Genomic DNA, 17,519 nt, shown 5'->3' with positions numbered 1-17,519 from the left:
AATTGAAAATACAATCAAAAACATATTTTGTTCTTTTTTTTTTTGATTTTGTCATGCTCTTTTTAACATGAACTTTATTCAAATGATTACGTATATATATTGTATATAATATAAGTAAATTGTTCTTAACAATATGACATATATATTTTTTTGTTGTGTGTTTTTAACATTTTTTCTTCATCAATGAGGTTAAAACAATACATTTTGTAATCTCTACCCATAAAGAGGTTTTTTTTTTTTGTGATTTTGTGTTTTTGAGATTACACTTAGGATCAAAACATTATACGTGGATACAAAAAACATGGTGGTAAAATTTTAAAGTTCTTGCAAACATAATAAAAAGTACGTTTTAAAAATAATCACACCTCGCGCTCTGTGGCGCCTCTATTCATAATATGTTGGTAATTATGGTTTAGGTTTTACATCAGTTCAATGTCATGACACATGATGTTCTCCCCAGCTTTGGGCGGGGATATGTAATGGATATTGGACTTTCTCTTCTCAACTACAACAACAACTTAACTAGACAATGGATGACAGGGGATCTCTCTCGACTTAAGGCGATTCACCGCAATATGCGATATCAGTAGGTAACGACAGTTCTATGTATTTATGGCTACGAGAATCTAAGGCTGGCCTGGCTGCTAGTGCTCCTTTTTGACAAAGGTGCTGTTGTTCCGCTGGCGGACCATCAGGTAGTTCTTGAACAGGGTCTCCTTGTGGTCCACCCGCTGTGACTGGGTCAACAGGCTTTCGTTCTCGGCCACCAGCTCCTCCTCCAACTGCTTCTCGAGCTCATCGCGACTCTTCGTCTTCCGGCGCGATACGCGGCTGGCCTCGTTGTTCTTGATGCGGTCTATGTATGCCTTTCGCTTCTCGTCGTCCATGCGGGACATCACCTCCGGGTCTGGTCCGTCCGCGTGCTCTTTGGCGGGACGGCCGCGCTTTCGCTTGTTGGCGTTTCCGTTCGTCGAGGTGGTGGCACTGAACTGGGAGGTACTGGCGACTGAGTAGGCGGGGGAGGCTGGAGCAGTGAGGAAGCCGCCGAACCCTGACTGGCAGGTTGGGGCTACGCTGGAGGAGCACGCCGAGTAGTAGCTGTGCGGTGTGTTCGGAGCTGAGAAATCGGTGGTGGTTTCCTCCTCGGCGCTCCGCAGATCCTCGATGATTCCGGCATGTGATGTGATGATGGTGGTGTTGGCGGCCTCGGGCTGTTTGTGGTAGAGAGCGGGCCGGTTAGGAATCATTCTCAGAATGGGAACGTGGACTTTGCAAACACTTACCCTCTCAAAATTCAAGACGTGCTCAATGATGTCGGGTGTGCTTATGTCTTCTGATTGGCTGAATGCAGGCGGCGACTGGCTGTTGATCTTGACCATCAGCTTGCTCCGCTTCTGCGCCTGTGTCTCGCCCGCAGGGGCGAGCACTGCCGCCGAGGCCGTGCGCTTTAGTCCAACCAGAGGGTTGGACAGGGTGTGTCGGATGGCCACGGAGACGCTGCTGCCGCCAACTTCCGGATCGGTAACTGGCTTGACATCGTCCACCTGGCCGAAGCCCAACGATTCCTGACTACAGACGTACATGCTGCCGCCGTAGCTGTTCTCGTCGGCCAGCAGCGGTTCTTCGCTGAAGCATTTGGTGTTGGTGGAGGTCTGTGAGAGTGTTGAGAGCATGGGGTCCTGGGATCCGGTTAGTATGTCGTTAAGGTCTATGAAATTATTGGGTTGATTGAAGTTGATGCCGCACATGGGGGCCATGTCCAGGGTCTCCTCCTCTCCAGTCAGTTGCTGGAAATCGTAATCATCCATTTGAAGTTTAAAGTCGTCGAGGTTGTCGTTGTTGATGTCATCCATAACCAGATTGCACCGATCCATTTTCTTGGGCTCAAGCTCAATGTGATCCTCGGCAATCAAGTTTATATCAAAGTCAAAGTCAAGAATATCCGTTTCAGTAAAAATCTCCTTTCCGCTTTCGCTGCTACACGATGACGTTGCTTCTATGTCTTGCAGGTATTCTACGATAAAAAACAAAATATTATTAGAATAATTTGACAAAAACTTCAGTTCAATGAAATTCCATTATGTGTGCTAGTGTGTGTAAGCTTCTTTTAAGAACCTATTATGGAATTTAACGGATCAGATGAACTGAAGAAGATCCAAAAATATTTTTTACTCTAGCTCGAAATTCAATTTTAAATTAATAAATAATAAAACAAATTTTTAAAATTCAGTTCGACTGTAGATGTACAAGTGAAAGTACATGACATCTACATGGCTGGTACTGACATGGCTCAGTGGCGCTGAGTGTGATTGAATATACTACTACGCAATATCGTTAAAATGTAGCATTTATTGTTTAAAATTTGTTAAACTCCTCTGTGTTCTCTACATACATTCTACACGCTCACTTAATTACTTCCAAATACATCAAAGTGGCGCCAGCAGACTTAACGATGTAGTTTGTTTTGGGAACTTTAGAAGTAAAGAGTAGCGAAACTTGTCGCACAATATTTGTCTCTCTTGCACTTTGTTGTGAAATTAAAAGCAACGAATAAATGAAGTTTGGAAACAGGAACAAATCGGGATAAACATTTATAAAATTGTTCGATTTCAATCGAAAAGGAAAATATAAGGAATAATCTTTTAAAAATTTCAAGATCGAAATTGTTCGGCTTGAAATGTTTAAATTAAAAACTAATAGTCCTATTTGCAAATGTTTTTAGTTTTCTTTCCTCCATATCTGACAAAAAAAAAAAAATTATTTCTTTGTCCCCCCCCGCAAATAACAAAAATTGCAATTCACAAGTACAAAGAAGGGAAATGTAGAGAGAGAGAATACCGCCTGAGCCATTTTTCAGACGGAGAGCGAGAGCGCACTCACACATTGAAAAGGTACTCATGACGCAGAGTACCACTAGGAGGCACAACAACCACACAGAAATTGAACACGATCGAACATGTCTCGATCCGTGCGATCGGACGACTGGGGGTTGAAGGTGCACCAAATGCCCTACACTGAAGTGGAGATTTTTACTGGGAATTACATTTTCTTAATTCGTAAACGCAGAAAAACCAAGTTATTGTTACGAGTACTATTATTACAAAAACAAAATATTTGCAAAAAACATCTAGAAATTGTAGAGCAAAAAATGAAACAGAATAAACGGTTAATAACTTCTGAGACTGACTTCTGTGACTTCGTTCTGCCCAAGATCATAAAATAAAAGGGAAAAGAAATATCTCAAGGGAAATATTTCGAATGGGTCGCAATATTAAATTCCAATAGATATTCACCTAAGTATATTTCGAATTGCCGGTGGATCTCGCGCTGAGTGCTGTATTATCCGCTTACGAACTTAACGGTTGCAACGACTTTTTACGAATGGAGCCTGGTCTCCACTTGTGGCAATATCAATGCGAGCCTCAAAACAAACCCGTGCAAAGGTACATATGTATGTATCTGTGTGTCGCCGGTCAGAGAGAGAGAGAGCAAGAGAGCGCTAACCAATACTAGCCATCGGTCCTACACCAACAGCTGACGTCGCGACGTCGCGCAACAAGTACGATTTCTATTGTCATCCCACTCTGACCGAACACATGCTTGTATTACGGTTGCGGAAAAAGACAGAGAGAGAGAGGTTCACCGGCGACCGCCTCTCTGCCGAAGTGTGTGGTTCGCGTTTGCTCGGATTTATTCTTCTGCCAATTACATACATAGATACTTGACAGTCATAGGCTGTCCAAAAAGAAGTTAACAGTTTTGGAATGCACTAATACATTTGCCACTTGAATTTCACCAGAGCCACCCAGGATTGCTAATTGTTCTGTACCATATAAGGGCAATACTTAAAAGGGAGTGTCTTAAAACAATGGGACAAACGACCTAACACTTTTCAATTTTTCACATTTTCAAAGATCAAATTGTGTAAGAAATCTCACTAAATCAAAGAAATGTAGTTGATTAATATCATTTAATTAGCATTAACCGGCAACGGCTCGTATACGCAATGCATTTTGGCAGACAAATATTCAATTTGTGTATGTGTGTGATACACTAACCTGTTGCCGGTCATCTCATGTATGTGTATACATATGTATGTAAGTAGAGCTATCTCTGTCGCTCAGAGAGAGGGATGCATGTATTGACAATAAGAGGGTGAATGAGACTGGAGCACACTAACACTACTCCCACTACTGGATCTCGCTCTCCACGCATGTGTTTATGCGCTCTCTCGCAAGACTATCTGGTGGTAGTCGCGTTCTCCTTCTCTCTCAGTGTTTCTGCAGATCATTCTTTTTGAATTTCACAACAAACAAGTGACCCTGAAAAGGGTCGCGGGGTAATTTAAAACGAGCCCCGAAAATCGGATTGTTTAAATCAAAATGTATGTATGCTTAACATGCATATAAGGAACTCAAATGTTTATGTACTTGCATGAGTACTAACCTGATAAGTATTTATACTATATATTGGCATTTGCCGGCTAGAAAAACGTGCTCGCAAAAATTTGGGTCATGAATCAGCTGTCTACAATGCACTTGATTTTCTTCGCTTGTGACATCACAAAAGCCGGTGGCAAAAATAGATAATCAGCCGAAAATACCTTAACCTCTAATCTATAAAACCGCCCGATAAGTTAGAAGAGCGGAGCATGACCATGTATGGTCAAACTTACGTACATATCTCTTATATAAGGAAGCTATCACCGGAACAAAGAAAGATCAGGTGTTACCGACAGCAATAAAAATGTCGAATGCAATATCTACATACATATGTAAAAGACCGGGGGACACCCAATGGAAATAAAACAGCTCATCGAGGTGGTGACATCGGACACATATACCGGACAACAAGCTGTACTATATGAATCTATAGGCTACGTGTGCTACGTAATGTAACGCCTGCATTGATTTTTACATATGTATGTATATGTGCTTAAAATTGAATTACATCGCCATTCTGAAACCTAATTTTCACTTCCAAATATAATAAACTATGTATTTAGATTTACATACAGATTAGTGTACAGATACAGATTTGGGAAGATATTTTTGCATTTTTCCCCCCCTTGTTCCCCATTAGAATAAGCAAAATTACTCGTACATAAACGTATAGATACATTATGCGTACATACATATATAATGTAGTCATTTAAAACTTCGTCGTTTCGATAGATGGAACAATCAAATGATTCACCCCAGACAACCAATGTCGTCAAATAGCAGATAAGAGTAACGTGTAAGAAAAATGAAGAGAAAAAAGGGACAACATTTCCGTTTAGTAAACATAATCTTTGGGAATCGAATCATTCTTTGCTATGCTATATCGAATAATACTTTTAAAAATGTAAGAAAAAGTAGGAAAATGTTCTACACTATATTATCGAAAATATACATATGGAATATGGTAGGTTTTTCTCCAGAAGGTTTCGTATTGTTGTTATATTAAAAAGTGATGCGATTCTGCCAGAAAAAATGAACGCCAATACAGTGTTTTACTAGAATAACCACAAAACTCATTGAAAGGTTTGCCAAAAAAACGGACAGACAGATCTCTGTAAACTTTAAAAGTCAGAGACGGACATGGCAATATGTATGTTCGAAAATCTTTCATGCTTTCCTTAAAAATCTAGAGAAGAATTGTTGTTTTTGAGTGTGACTCATAGTTTGTGAGTATGTTAAGTAAAAATATAAAAAAGTATGGCACTTTAGTTGGATAAAAAGAAAGAAATCTTTTGGGTGTTATAGTTTTCTGGCAGAAAGATAAAATCGAACAAAAGACATGCTGTAAAACTTCGATAAATGGAGGGGGTTGAATATCTATAAGATATATGTATACAAAATATGGAATATTGAATTCCATTTACCGACAGATCAGGCTTCGGACTAGGCGAGCCGGGACCTGGCCCGCCCTGTCTCCGATGCCGTATTCCATCTGGAGCTAGGCCATGGCCATCAGCTCGTTTCTTCAATGGGTCATTGCACTGTGATCTTCTTCATCGCCATCTAAGTGGTGAAAGTACCTCGATGTCCTTGGCAGAGAAGCACCTGTCCCCCCACCCGGCTGGGCGGGGGAGCTGGGCAAAGCTCGTGCCTGCTATCTGACTCTTTCTCTAACTGATTGTTGTTAAGTTTTTCGATTTCGATTTTTTGGCAACGTATCGCAACAGTAATGAGAGAGTTCTTGGTACATATTTAACACACACAAAACACAGTACTCACCATCAATGAACACCGGAACATCTATCTCTTCAACTGTAGCAGTAGGCATTGCTCCACTCATATCCTGGCGGGACGGCTGCAAGTCTGCACCTGTCAGCTGGATACCAGCCATTGACGCCAGGGTCTGTGACTGGGGCGAGCTCGAAACCGGGACCGTTTGCTTCACCATCTCCATAGTCCGTGTACCGACTACTGTCGCCTGCTCGTGGTGCAGCGTTCTTGGCGCCTGTGCCGAGCTGTGTTCTAATTGGTATGTTGCAGTCCCAGTCGCTGGATACGTTGCGATAGGGGCTTCCGTCGCCGAATTCTTCAAGTTTACTAGAGGGAGCACCGTAGGCAAAGCCCGTTTCACTGGCGGACGCGTTGGTACCGACCCTGGTAAAAAGGGTATTCTGATAATGCGAGTTCGAGGCGCGCTGCACTCTGTCCCGCTGCTCCTGCTGCTGTTGTTGCAGCTGTTCTTGCTGCTGTTGCTGTTGCTGTTGCTGTTGCTTGTCGCGTGCGTCTGCGCCTGCGTTGGCACCCTGATCAGTATGATTCTTGGGTTTGGTTTCGTATTTATCACGATCGGTATGGTTGTGCTGCTCATCGACGTGCACGTAACCGAAGCCTTCATAGGCACTGTTTGCGTTGTTCTCCTGTGAGAGCAGCAGCAGTTGGGCGATGAGTTTCTCTCGCCAGAGGGTATCGTTACTGTTACGATCTGCGGATCCTGGGACCGTGCGTGGGCGTGCTCGTTTGCCTGTTCCGGTGCCTGGTTGTTGCTGGGTGGTGCCCTCGCCTCGTATGTTGTTGCCTGTACTCGTGCTGGCTCCTGGATCATCAATATTATATCTCTGAGATTTTCGGGATTCTCTCTCGTTGCTGTTAGAGTTGGTCTCGGTGACAATACAATCGGACTGGTGGTTCTGGGAGCTTTGGCTGCTGGTGCTGCTGTTGAAGAAGGTCTTGGTCTGCTCGTGGATGGTTGTGTTGTTGGTTTCGCTCTTGGGCCTGGCTTGGCTGGTTTGGGATTCGACGGAGAATGCCATTTTGAACGGGGCTGTTTTTGTATAAAATTTCAGCATATTTCGTTTCATTTCATATGGTTTTTGGTGCACGGTTCGTTTCGGTTCGGCAGGATTTCAAAAATATATATAAATTTGCACAATTTATACAATTTGTTTTTGATCGATTCAGACAGGATTTGTTGATGAGTGGAGCAAGCGCAGTTAAGAGTTTTTGGTATTTTTGTTTTTGTTTTTATGTGAAAGAAAATAGACAAAAGAAAAAGATTTTGTTATTACACAGATCGACGACGTTGGGGAAGCACGATCCTTTGTAGGGCTCGCGCCTCAAAATCTTGTGGTTTTGGGTGGGTGGGTTAGCAATGTACAATGCCTGCCGCCGGCCGCCTGCCGCCTGCCGCCTTCCGCCTTCCGCCCATGGATCCTGTGGGGACCATGGGCACTCACGGTCGGTCAATGTCTCAGAGATATCGGATGCGGGATATCCCTGATCATTGATTTGTCAGGCGTTGGGTCTTTTTTTTTTTTGGCGACTTCGAAGAGCTTGTATGTGTGATGCGTTGGTTTTAGATGGTGGGTGGTGGGGTGTCTGCTTGGTTGGGTGTGTGCTTGGTGTTCTTTTGCAGGCCTTGTTTTGTTAGTTGCATTTCCTTTTTTCTCTTTTGGCGTGTTTTTTTCTTTTCCACACTATTCCCATATTTTTTCTGTATGTTTGTTAGAATTAATTCCTTTTTTTCCTTTATTTATTTATTTTTTGTTTTGGATTGTATCCTTTTTTGTATGGAATTGCTCCTTTTTTTGAATGGAATTGCTCCTTTTTTAAATGGAATTAATCCTTTTTTCAATGGAATTGCTCCTTTTTTCAATGGAATTACTCCTTTTTTCAATGGATTTAATCCTTTTTTCTTTTCTTTTCTTTTCTTTTTGTCTTTTTTCTTTTTTCATAAAACATTCTTACAAACTAAAGGTGCAAGGACGATCTCAACCAAGCGCAATCATGAGAGACAGAGTCTTATGGTTATGATATGATCAGGACTTTGAATACTCACTTTTAATTGACCGTTAGAAAGAAACAATGAAATTGTTAGGATCCCTCTAAACAAGCTCTAAAAAGAGTCGTCGACACAAGTTCCCCTTAGGCTGTAAATTAAAGAATAAAGAAGAGAAGGCGCATTACTTATAGGGCCCACAACATGAAGATCGCAGTGATAAGATTCGAGAATAGCTCTAGATTTGATTTTTAGTCCTCTTCAATTGTAATTACTGATAGTAGTAGAGTTGTTTTCGCCAAACATTATAGTTCCTTGTTCGATAGGGCTGGGCTGGGCGCCTTTCAAACGTCTGATAAGCCCACGGCCCCCCCAAAAAGCTTTTGCCACGCAAAACGCAAAATGAATTTCACCAGAGGCATGGGCATGGGCATGGTCATGGCCGACCATGGGCATGGCCAACAGGTCTCTATAGCCAGAGGGGGCGTGGGCTAAGCTAATCAGCAGTTGGCAACGTCCCTCAATTCGGGCACCCTTCCCTCCCTTCCACAATTGTCACTTAGATAATTGTGCTACAGAATAGAGAACACATTATCTCACTCGAATATCAGAAATTGTCGTGTGTGGCCGGTGCATAAAACAACACCAAAAAGCAATTATCAAGCAATGGAAAATTTCCCCCCAAAAGCACACGCGAGCTTTGTCTAATGGAACACCAATACCGGCACGGCTCGGCACGGCACACGTATTGCTTTATAATTACTATTGCCTCGCATATCAAAAGAAAAATCCCCCAAACCCCCGTGTAAATTTGATCAAAATTGTTGCTTGCTTGCATGTCTAATTCCCTCTGACGTCACTCGCTCACTTAAGCAATTCAATATGGCGGTCTTTTCACTCAATATATACTATAGATCTTGCACACACTTATACACACTATATATATATGCATATTTTCATCTGAATTACTTACATTTACTTAGTAAAACTGTGTCTTCAAGCGCGGTTGTCCGGTTGTCGAAAACCCGACCGAAAAATTCACTTGGGATTTTTGCTGCGCAATTTATTGGGTGGTTCCTGGCACCACCACTTGGATATTTGGTCGCCTGTGGCCGTTTCTACGATTTTATGGAAAAACTGTTCCGACGATTGTCTGGTTGTTGCTCCACGTAGAACAACAACGAATGATATTTGTTCACACTGTTGTTCCTTTCTGCAGGAACTGAACTGTCTGTTTGACTTGTATGAATTCCACTGAACTTGTAGAAGAACTTTTCTATTCACTTTATTTGAGTTGAACGACGGGACTGGTAATGTGTGAGTCAACTGACTGCTTTAGCAATTCACTGCGGATTGAATCGACCGTACGTTGCTCGTTCGGTACAAGTCGGAGAAAACGGAGACTCTGTTGGGCCTCCACCAGTTGTCTGAATTTAGATTTGTTGTGAAATTCAAAAAGCTCAGCGCAAACCAGTTTGCCATGCACAGATACTTTTAGTGTGCATGTGTGTGTGCGCCAGCTTTTACACGAACGCACACGAACAGGCGCACACAAAAGATACAAGTGTGCGAGCGAGAGAACGCTAAGATTTCCCCTAGTGCCAGCTGTCGAATGAATTTGCCTTCGTCCCCTTTGCTTGTGGTCTTACAGATACAATAGCATCTCAGGCCGGCCGGCAAGGCAACAATACAATAACTAAGAGTACATTCCTATGTACACTATCCATAAAGATGTGTGTATAAATGTTTTTGTAAATAATTCATTTAAATTTACTTTTTTTTACTAGCGAGACGAAGCTGTGCATAGTATACATACATATGTATGAATCATTTGTCAATTCGATTTCTATATATGCATGAATCTGAAATGCCGGTCAACTGACCTAGCGCAAAGGTACATACATATGTACATAATGGTATAATGAATGCATTGAATAGAAAGAAAAGATTGCTATATTTTCTAAGCTTGAGCATCGGAATGGAACAAAGAAAAATCATTCCATTGTGCATTCTACTCGATAAAAGTTTAAAATATTTACTATTATACCCCTTAATTTATTTGGATAAGAAGAATAAGCAATAATATTTCTATGAATAGCAGGTATCTCGATGTAGTGTATGTATATAAAATCTACACATACATATTCCACGTATCTCCCATTTTTGTACCAATTCCCATGTTAAAACACCTTGCAAGGTTTCGATCTTTGAGGTCACTGACAATGCAAAAAACGTTGCGATTCAAATATGGGAAATTTCTTTATATAGTCCGTCTCGCTTTTATAAAGCTACATTCCCATACAATCAAACATAAAGCTTTCATGCAATAGTGTTTGTAGGCAGTCGGTTGATTGTGTGCGCAGATAAAAGCTGGCTGAATTCTCAGAATTGAGCAGCTTTCATCTGGCGACAACAATCATACATACATATGTCCATATGTACGTAGAGCTTTCGCCGATAATTAAAGAAATTCATGAGTCACGCTGAAAAACAGAAATCACCAAAGCGATGAAGCTCCCGGCCGTTCGTTGGCAAAAAGAGTGTCATCATGTGATATTTGTAATGCGACTGCGAGCACTAATCGCGTGGGGTTTAGGTTTGGGCCACGTATTTACAATACACATGTACAAACAGCTTAATTATAGGTCTGCCCGAATAAGTGTGCAGAATTCGTGGAAATTTTTACCTAAAAAGTCTCCTCCAACAACACAGACAAGGTGAATTTCGAGTGCTAATCTGGCACTGGCACCGACTGTCACGAGATCTCTCTTGGAATCGAAAACAAGCAACAACAATGGCCACACTTTGTTGGCGAACTGCCAAAAGAAGAGACCCCTTGGTAAGGCCGTCTCACGATGATTTGGCTAATTTCTAGCAAAAGGGTTTTGTGTGGCTTACTAGATTGTAGAGTACGAAGACGATTGCTTCCTTGTTCGATTTCCATATCTTATCTATCATGTATTTCTAATCAATTCGGTTTATCTGATACTCTGGTTCGAGTATACATATACGTGTACCTATGACTAATACTGAATGTATTTGAAATTATCAAATCTGAGGTATCTCCTAAATAGTCTTGCTTTTGAACGGGCTTTAAATTGGTTAGATTTTCATATTTGCAAAAGTTATGGGCGGAGTCTACATACAATATGCCCCGATTGTAGGGTGCAAGCACCATTTGAGGCTCAAATTGAGTGGTGAATACCCTTACAAAGCTCGTTGGGATTGAGCATGATCAAAATAGTAACACTATTTGTATAGTCTAGCTACTGTGGAGATTGGAATACACCTTTGCCCTACTACTGTAATATTATAATAGCCCTAAATGAGCTATACAACTTTTGTACCTCCCACTATCGAGTACTTTTGTTGTGTGTGTTTCCCGTATCTCATGTAAGTTTACAATAGGCCTAAGTGGGAGGGCTCGTCAATGTAGTTTTTAGGGCCGATGTCATTGACATTTGCCGGCAACAATGTGTCTAGAGAATGTTGTGGGATTAGTAAATGTGGCAAACTTACCGTCCATCATGTTGCTGCCGGGGCAAGCAAGTTCCGATGACGACACAAAAGGTGGTTCCTTGTGGTTTCAGGATCAGTGTATGTATGGTGGGCTGGACTGGGCTGTGCTGGAGTGGGATTTTCTTGCTGCTGATGATTGGTGCCTCAAAAGCGAATAAAACAGCCACAGCGAATGTTGCCCCGAATTGTGGCGTTCCGCTTCTTTCGTAGCAACTTCTTAAGAGTGTTCTTAGTACAGGTACCGGTGCCACACGTGGTGGTATTTACGTGCTTGTTGCAGTGATTAATGTTTTGGTTATTATGCCAGCCACGCATACGCATACACATGAAATTGTTTAGCATGGGAACTTGCTGCTGCGAATGTTGCACACACATGAGGACAACGACAGGCGAGTGTTGCATGACGTTGAAGCTCAGCTTGGGGTTAGACTTCTTCTGGTTGCTCACTATCGCTTCTGTTGTTGTTGTTGTTGATGAGGCAGCAACGGTAGACACAGCGAACATAGTATTGGGGCACTAAGCCAATATATAGATAAGGACTATAGGCAGATGTCTAGCTATAGTTTAACCGATTCAGATAAGGGGTTTTTTTGAAATTAATTTTTTTTCGCACACGGTTACCTAATTAGCATCTAGATACAACTCTTATCTGAGATACCATAAGTATGTAAAGTATATATAAATTGTTTTTGCTTTCTGAACTGGACTTTGCACTTAGGTTGAGTGTTTGTTGAATATATTCACACAAAGGAAATTACTGTGATATGAACAAGAAATCTCTATAACGATGTTCAGCGCTTGATGCCATTAAGAATCGCAATTTGATAAGCTTGTATCGGAATTGAATCGACAATTTCACAAATTTCACACTGATTTGCGCACAAAAGGCTGTGTTTTTTTTTTTTTTAGCTGACTCTCTCAAGAGATAGTTCTGTTCACGACGGCCGAAGTTTTGTTACTAACCCGACTCTCCGTCGGCGCTGGACGATTGCTGTCCGGGGTTGATAAAAGTATTTTTGCTGACGTACTTCCCCGCTCTCTCTCTCTCTGCTATATTGTTGTGGTACATATAAGCCTCTAGATGTGGCTCTCTCAGCTGTGGTCGTGCCCCCAAAATCATCTATGCTGAGCTCTCGCTGTGATGCCACAAGCTATAGGGGATAGATGGCTATTAGGGCCTCTCGCTTTGAAAAGTAGATATGGATGGATTAAATTCAGTAGATTTAATTTTAAATAATTATTTGCTTGCTTTTCAATTACAACATATCATGCAATATATTCAGTCTAGTGCGAAAATCGAAATCTATTCATAGCCTAAATCATGCTCCGGCTCCTGCCCATACAAAAATGGCTTAGATAAGGCTCTGGTCGTATGTACTGCTGCTTATCAAGTACCGCCCAAATGGTGCGGATAAGAGATGGCTAGGAGATAAGAGAGACAGCATAGATAATTTCTGTTCCGTATATGACTGTAATTCTTCATGTTTTCGCAAAAGGTTGTTAAACTGAAATATTGATTTCTTAGTTGAAACGCATGCTATAGATGAGAAGCGCTTTATGTGTGCCTGCTATGTCTGTTTTGTTGGGTGTAGGAGAACCTGTTTGGCGGTCTGCCGAGGCAGCAACAACAGCATGCAGCATGCGTAGCTCTTTCTCTCTCAGAGCAACACGAACTCTGTGCAGCTCTCTCTGGTAGGTCAGATTGGCTGATGCAACACTTGCCACGCATTTCAACAGATGGTTGGAACCACAGCTGATTTGATTGCTGTTTTGGACTGTTTGGCTTGCTGCCAAACTGAATGGGCCAACAACATGTTGCCAGGCTGCAGAGCACGTGCTGCGGAAAATTCAAAATGTTGACAAACATTTTGCATCGAAAGTTCTGGAAAAAGGTTACGGCTTCCCCGCACCACTCGAATGGTTGGCCAAAGGGGGTTGTTGGCTAAGAACGTAACCTGTCTAAAATTAAGCTGGTGGCAAATGATTCATTTCATTTTGAAGGGTGGCTTCTTATGTAACACACAAGAACTGCAAACGCTGTCGACGCTGAGGAAATTTTGCGCATTTATTCCGCCTGGTGATATAATATAATATCATATAATATAATATAATATGTGGAGCACTTGGGTTGGAAGAGCTGACAACTGACGTGTTTCCAATTGGATGTTTTGTATCTGGTTTGTGTGGCATGATCAAATTGGATTCTAATACGTGGTGATTCCCCAATGGACTAATAATTCTTATAACGTATATACAAACATACATATGTACATATGTATGGAATGAAACCTTTTTTAAATGCCAATCAGGAAAATTTTTCATCGACTATGTTTGTTTGTACCTAAATAATCGTATATCTATTTTCAATCCTATTTTTTATATATTTTTTAATAATATTAAAATAATAATTATATTTTTAGTATATAATCTATTATTTATTGCACATATGTATGTACATTAGTATTTCGTCCCATTTCTACAACTTTTTTAATTTTTTCCGCTCCTAAATTTCTCCTTAATTTAAATATTTAAATACTTTTTGGCAGATGTTTGTTAATTAAACAAATAAATAAATAAAGGTAATCTGTTTTGATAAAAAAAAAAAACCCAAGAAATAACTTCTGTTATTTTAAGTTAGTTTCTTCTGAAAAATAGCCCTTTCATTCAAAATTGGTTATAACAATTTTTAATACTTGTTTAATAATGTTAAGGATCATTTGGAGCTGAGAAGAGGCGAACACACTAAACAAGTTTTTAGTTTAACAAAATAAATAAGCCTTCCAAATATGTGGCAATCTATTTTTTGATTAAAAATTAAAAATAAATTTAATTATCATTATTTTTCAGTTTTATATTCTTTGGTTAAAAATAGTTCTTATTAATAATATATACTAAAATAATTATTAACACCAAAAAATATCAGTAAAACGTAAATTTTGCACATTTTGGTGAATATATATATATATTTTTGATGATTTTTGGCTTAAAAATACAAATTAATTATTATTAACGGTCCCTGGTTTGTATCTATCAAAATATATTCTAAAAGTATGTAGAAATTATTAAGTTTAGGTAAGTTTAAGAAATTATTATGTTCACCTTTTGAAAAGTTTCACAGGCAGTAGTTTGTAAAGGGTGTGCACTGTAGTCAAACCGCTCTGAAAGAAAGTCGAACAAAGTGAATGTACACACATAGCCAACTGTATTAGTAAGCCGTGCCTTGCTCCCGCTGAGCCCGTGCTGTGAGAGGGCGAAAGATTAAAACTGGAATTGAATGCGATTGGAACTGGAAGTGAGCGAGCCGGAGAAATGTGAGAACATACAAACAGGCAAAGATTTTGCTGAGAATGCATAAAAGGTATTGGAATCATTTGGGCCTGGCCTCAGTGCGGTGACGACGTCCATAGGATTGCCTAGTGGTCTTCAATTTGCTGAGATTCGAGTTCGGAATTGGAAAATTTGTCATGCGGCTGTTCATCGCAGTGCTGGTGATCGTAGTGGTAGGTGGAACCTATTCCCGGGCGGCAGAACCGAAGAATGTCCTGCTTTTGCTGGCTGATGACGCTGGCTTCGAGATGGGGGCCTACCTGAACAAGTTCTGCCAGACGCCCAATCTGGATGCCCTGGCCCGACGCGGTCTGCTATTTAACAACGCCTTCACCTCGGTGAGCAGCTGCAGTCCCAGCCGTGCCCAGCTACTGACTGGACAGGCCAGCCACGCGAGTGGCATGTACGGACTCCATCAGGGAGTGCACAACTTCAATGTGCTGCCCGAGGTTGGGTCGCTGCCCAACGTGCTGCGGGAGCAGAGCAACGGTCGCATCCTCAGCGGAATCATTGGAAAGAAGCATGTGGGAGCCGCCGCCAACTTCCACTTCGACTTCGAGCAGACGGAGGAGCAGCACTCGATCAACCAGATTGGACGGAACATCACCAAGATCAAGGGATATGCGCGGGATTTCCTCAAACAGGCCAAGGATGAGAAGAGGCCCTTCTTCCTGATGGTCGGGTTCCACGATCCACATCGTTGTGGCCACATAACTCCGCAGTTTGGGGAGTTTTGCGAGCGCTGGGGTAGCGGGGAGGAGGGAATGGGCAGCATTCCCGACTGGAAACCCATCTACTACGACTGGCGCAATCTGGAGGTGCCCGCCTGGCTTCCGGACACGGACGTTGTGCGTAAGGAGCTTGCCGCCCAGTACATGACCATCTCGAGATTGGATCAAGGCGTGGGCCTGCTGCTCCGCGAGCTGGAGGCTTCGGGCCTTGCCGACCAAACGCTGATCATCTACACCTCTGACAATGGACCACCTTTCCCCGGAGGACGGACCAATCTCTACGAGCATGGCATACGATCGCCGCTGATCCTCAGTTCGCCACAGAAGGATGATCGCCATCATGAGACAACGGCTGCCATGGCTAGTCTTTTGGACATATATCCCAGTGTGCTGGACGCCCTCCAGCTGCCGGCACCAAATGGAACCAAGTTCAGCGGAAAATCCCTACTGCCTGTCCTGAAGGAGGAGCCGCCAGCAAAAGAGAGCGATTCGGTCTTCGGGAGCCAGAGCTACCACGAGGTCACCATGGCCTACCCCATGAGAATGGTGCGCAACAGGCGCTACAAGCTGATCCACAACCTCAACTACTGGGCGGACTTCCCCATCGACCAGGACTTTTACACCTCGCCCACATTCCAGCAGATCCTGAACGCCACAATTAACAAACAGCCCCTGCCCTGGTATCGCTCCCTTCTGCAGTATTACCAGCGACCCGAGTGGGAGCTCTACGACATCAAAGTAGATGCCTTGGAACGGAACAACCTGGTGGACAAGCCCAAGTACAGTGGCATCCTCAAGCAGCTGCGCCAGCAGCTCTACCAGTGGCAGGTGGACACCAAGGATCCCTGGCGCTGTGCCCCACATGCTGTGCTGCAGGAGCAGGGCGTCTTCAAGGAGGATCCCGTCTGCCTCACCCTGGGACACGAGGCGTTGCAGAGGTCCAGGCGGAGGGTCCTAACTCAATATGAGGAGTATGTTGTTGTCTAGCCACTACAGCCAACCCCTTAGTCGGCTGGTAGCTTGTTCATTTGCTAAAGTATTTTACAAAATGTACAGTCTTATCGCACAGTCAATAAAGGAGCAATTTAAAGTGCTGATAACATTGAGAACTGAACTTTATGGTGTTACTCACTCTTCGAGATACACTGCTCGACAAAAATATAGAACAATAGAAACTATAACTGTCTCATCCGGGTATCAATTGAATCAATACTGAAGCTCGTTGTGCGAGCCGAATCTTCAAAGCCGATCATTTGTATGGTATTTACATATCTCTTACAATATTAACATATTATTGTATTTTATTGTGTGAAATAAAATAATATTGCCAGATTATATAGCAATGTTTGAGTTTAACAAAGACCTAAATTTAAAAAAAAGGTCCGATAGCCATGGTTGTATCGACTCGGCTATTGATGCTGATCCAGAATATGTATACATATATACTTTATGGGGTCGAAAACTCTTACTTCTGGCTGTTACACACAGCTACACAAAACTAATATATCCCTTAACCATTCGGGTAAGTTACGGAAGGTATTGGTGTTGATCTATGCGGCCGGAAATACGTTGGAAAAGTATAATACCCACTTCAAAAGGGTATAACAATCCAAAGTTCTGACAACAAGAACGACTTGCCTTCTGTTGCTCATTTCCCAAGTGTCTACACTGCCCCACAAAAATGTAGTCTATGTGCTACTATAACAAATGGTTTCGAAATGAAAG

The 17,519-nt window shown here is 42.1% G+C and overlaps 2 protein-coding genes across 3 annotated transcripts; one reads left to right on the top strand and one right to left on the bottom strand.

Moving 5' to 3' along the window:
* Positions 1 to 184: 184 nt before the first annotated feature.
* Positions 185 to 12,679, bottom strand: LOC108156615. 2 transcript variants are annotated; one of them, XM_033388841.1, is made up of 3 exons: positions 11,737 to 12,679; positions 1,284 to 2,014; positions 185 to 1,211 (listed from the first exon to the last, which is right to left on the bottom strand). In XM_033388841.1, exons 1-3 carry the CDS (start codon positions 11,744 to 11,746, stop codon positions 645 to 647), a joined length of 1,308 nt encoding a protein of 435 aa, XP_033244732.1. In that variant the 5' UTR covers positions 11,747 to 12,679; the 3' UTR covers positions 185 to 644. The 2 variants fall into 2 exon arrangements, with proteins under 2 accessions (XP_033244732.1, XP_017143658.1); XM_017288169.2 differs by lacking the exon at positions 11,737 to 12,679 and adding an exon at positions 6,222 to 7,140.
* A 2,422-nt stretch (positions 12,680 to 15,101) lies between these two features.
* LOC108157467 (N-sulphoglucosamine sulphohydrolase) lies at positions 15,102 to 17,129 on the top strand. The gene has a single exon (XM_017289544.2). It carries the CDS (start codon positions 15,201 to 15,203, stop codon positions 16,779 to 16,781), a length of 1,581 nt encoding a protein of 526 aa, XP_017145033.1. The 5' UTR covers positions 15,102 to 15,200; the 3' UTR covers positions 16,782 to 17,129.
* Positions 17,130 to 17,519: the final 390 nt, after the last annotated feature.

Source organism: Drosophila miranda, chromosome 2 (assembly GCF_003369915.1).
Source record: "Drosophila miranda strain MSH22 chromosome 2, D.miranda_PacBio2.1, whole genome shotgun sequence".
Classification (NCBI taxonomy): domain Eukaryota; kingdom Metazoa; phylum Arthropoda; class Insecta; order Diptera; family Drosophilidae; genus Drosophila; species Drosophila miranda.
Note: the sequence above shows the minus strand (reverse complement) of the source record. Positions and strands in the feature narration are given on the sequence as shown.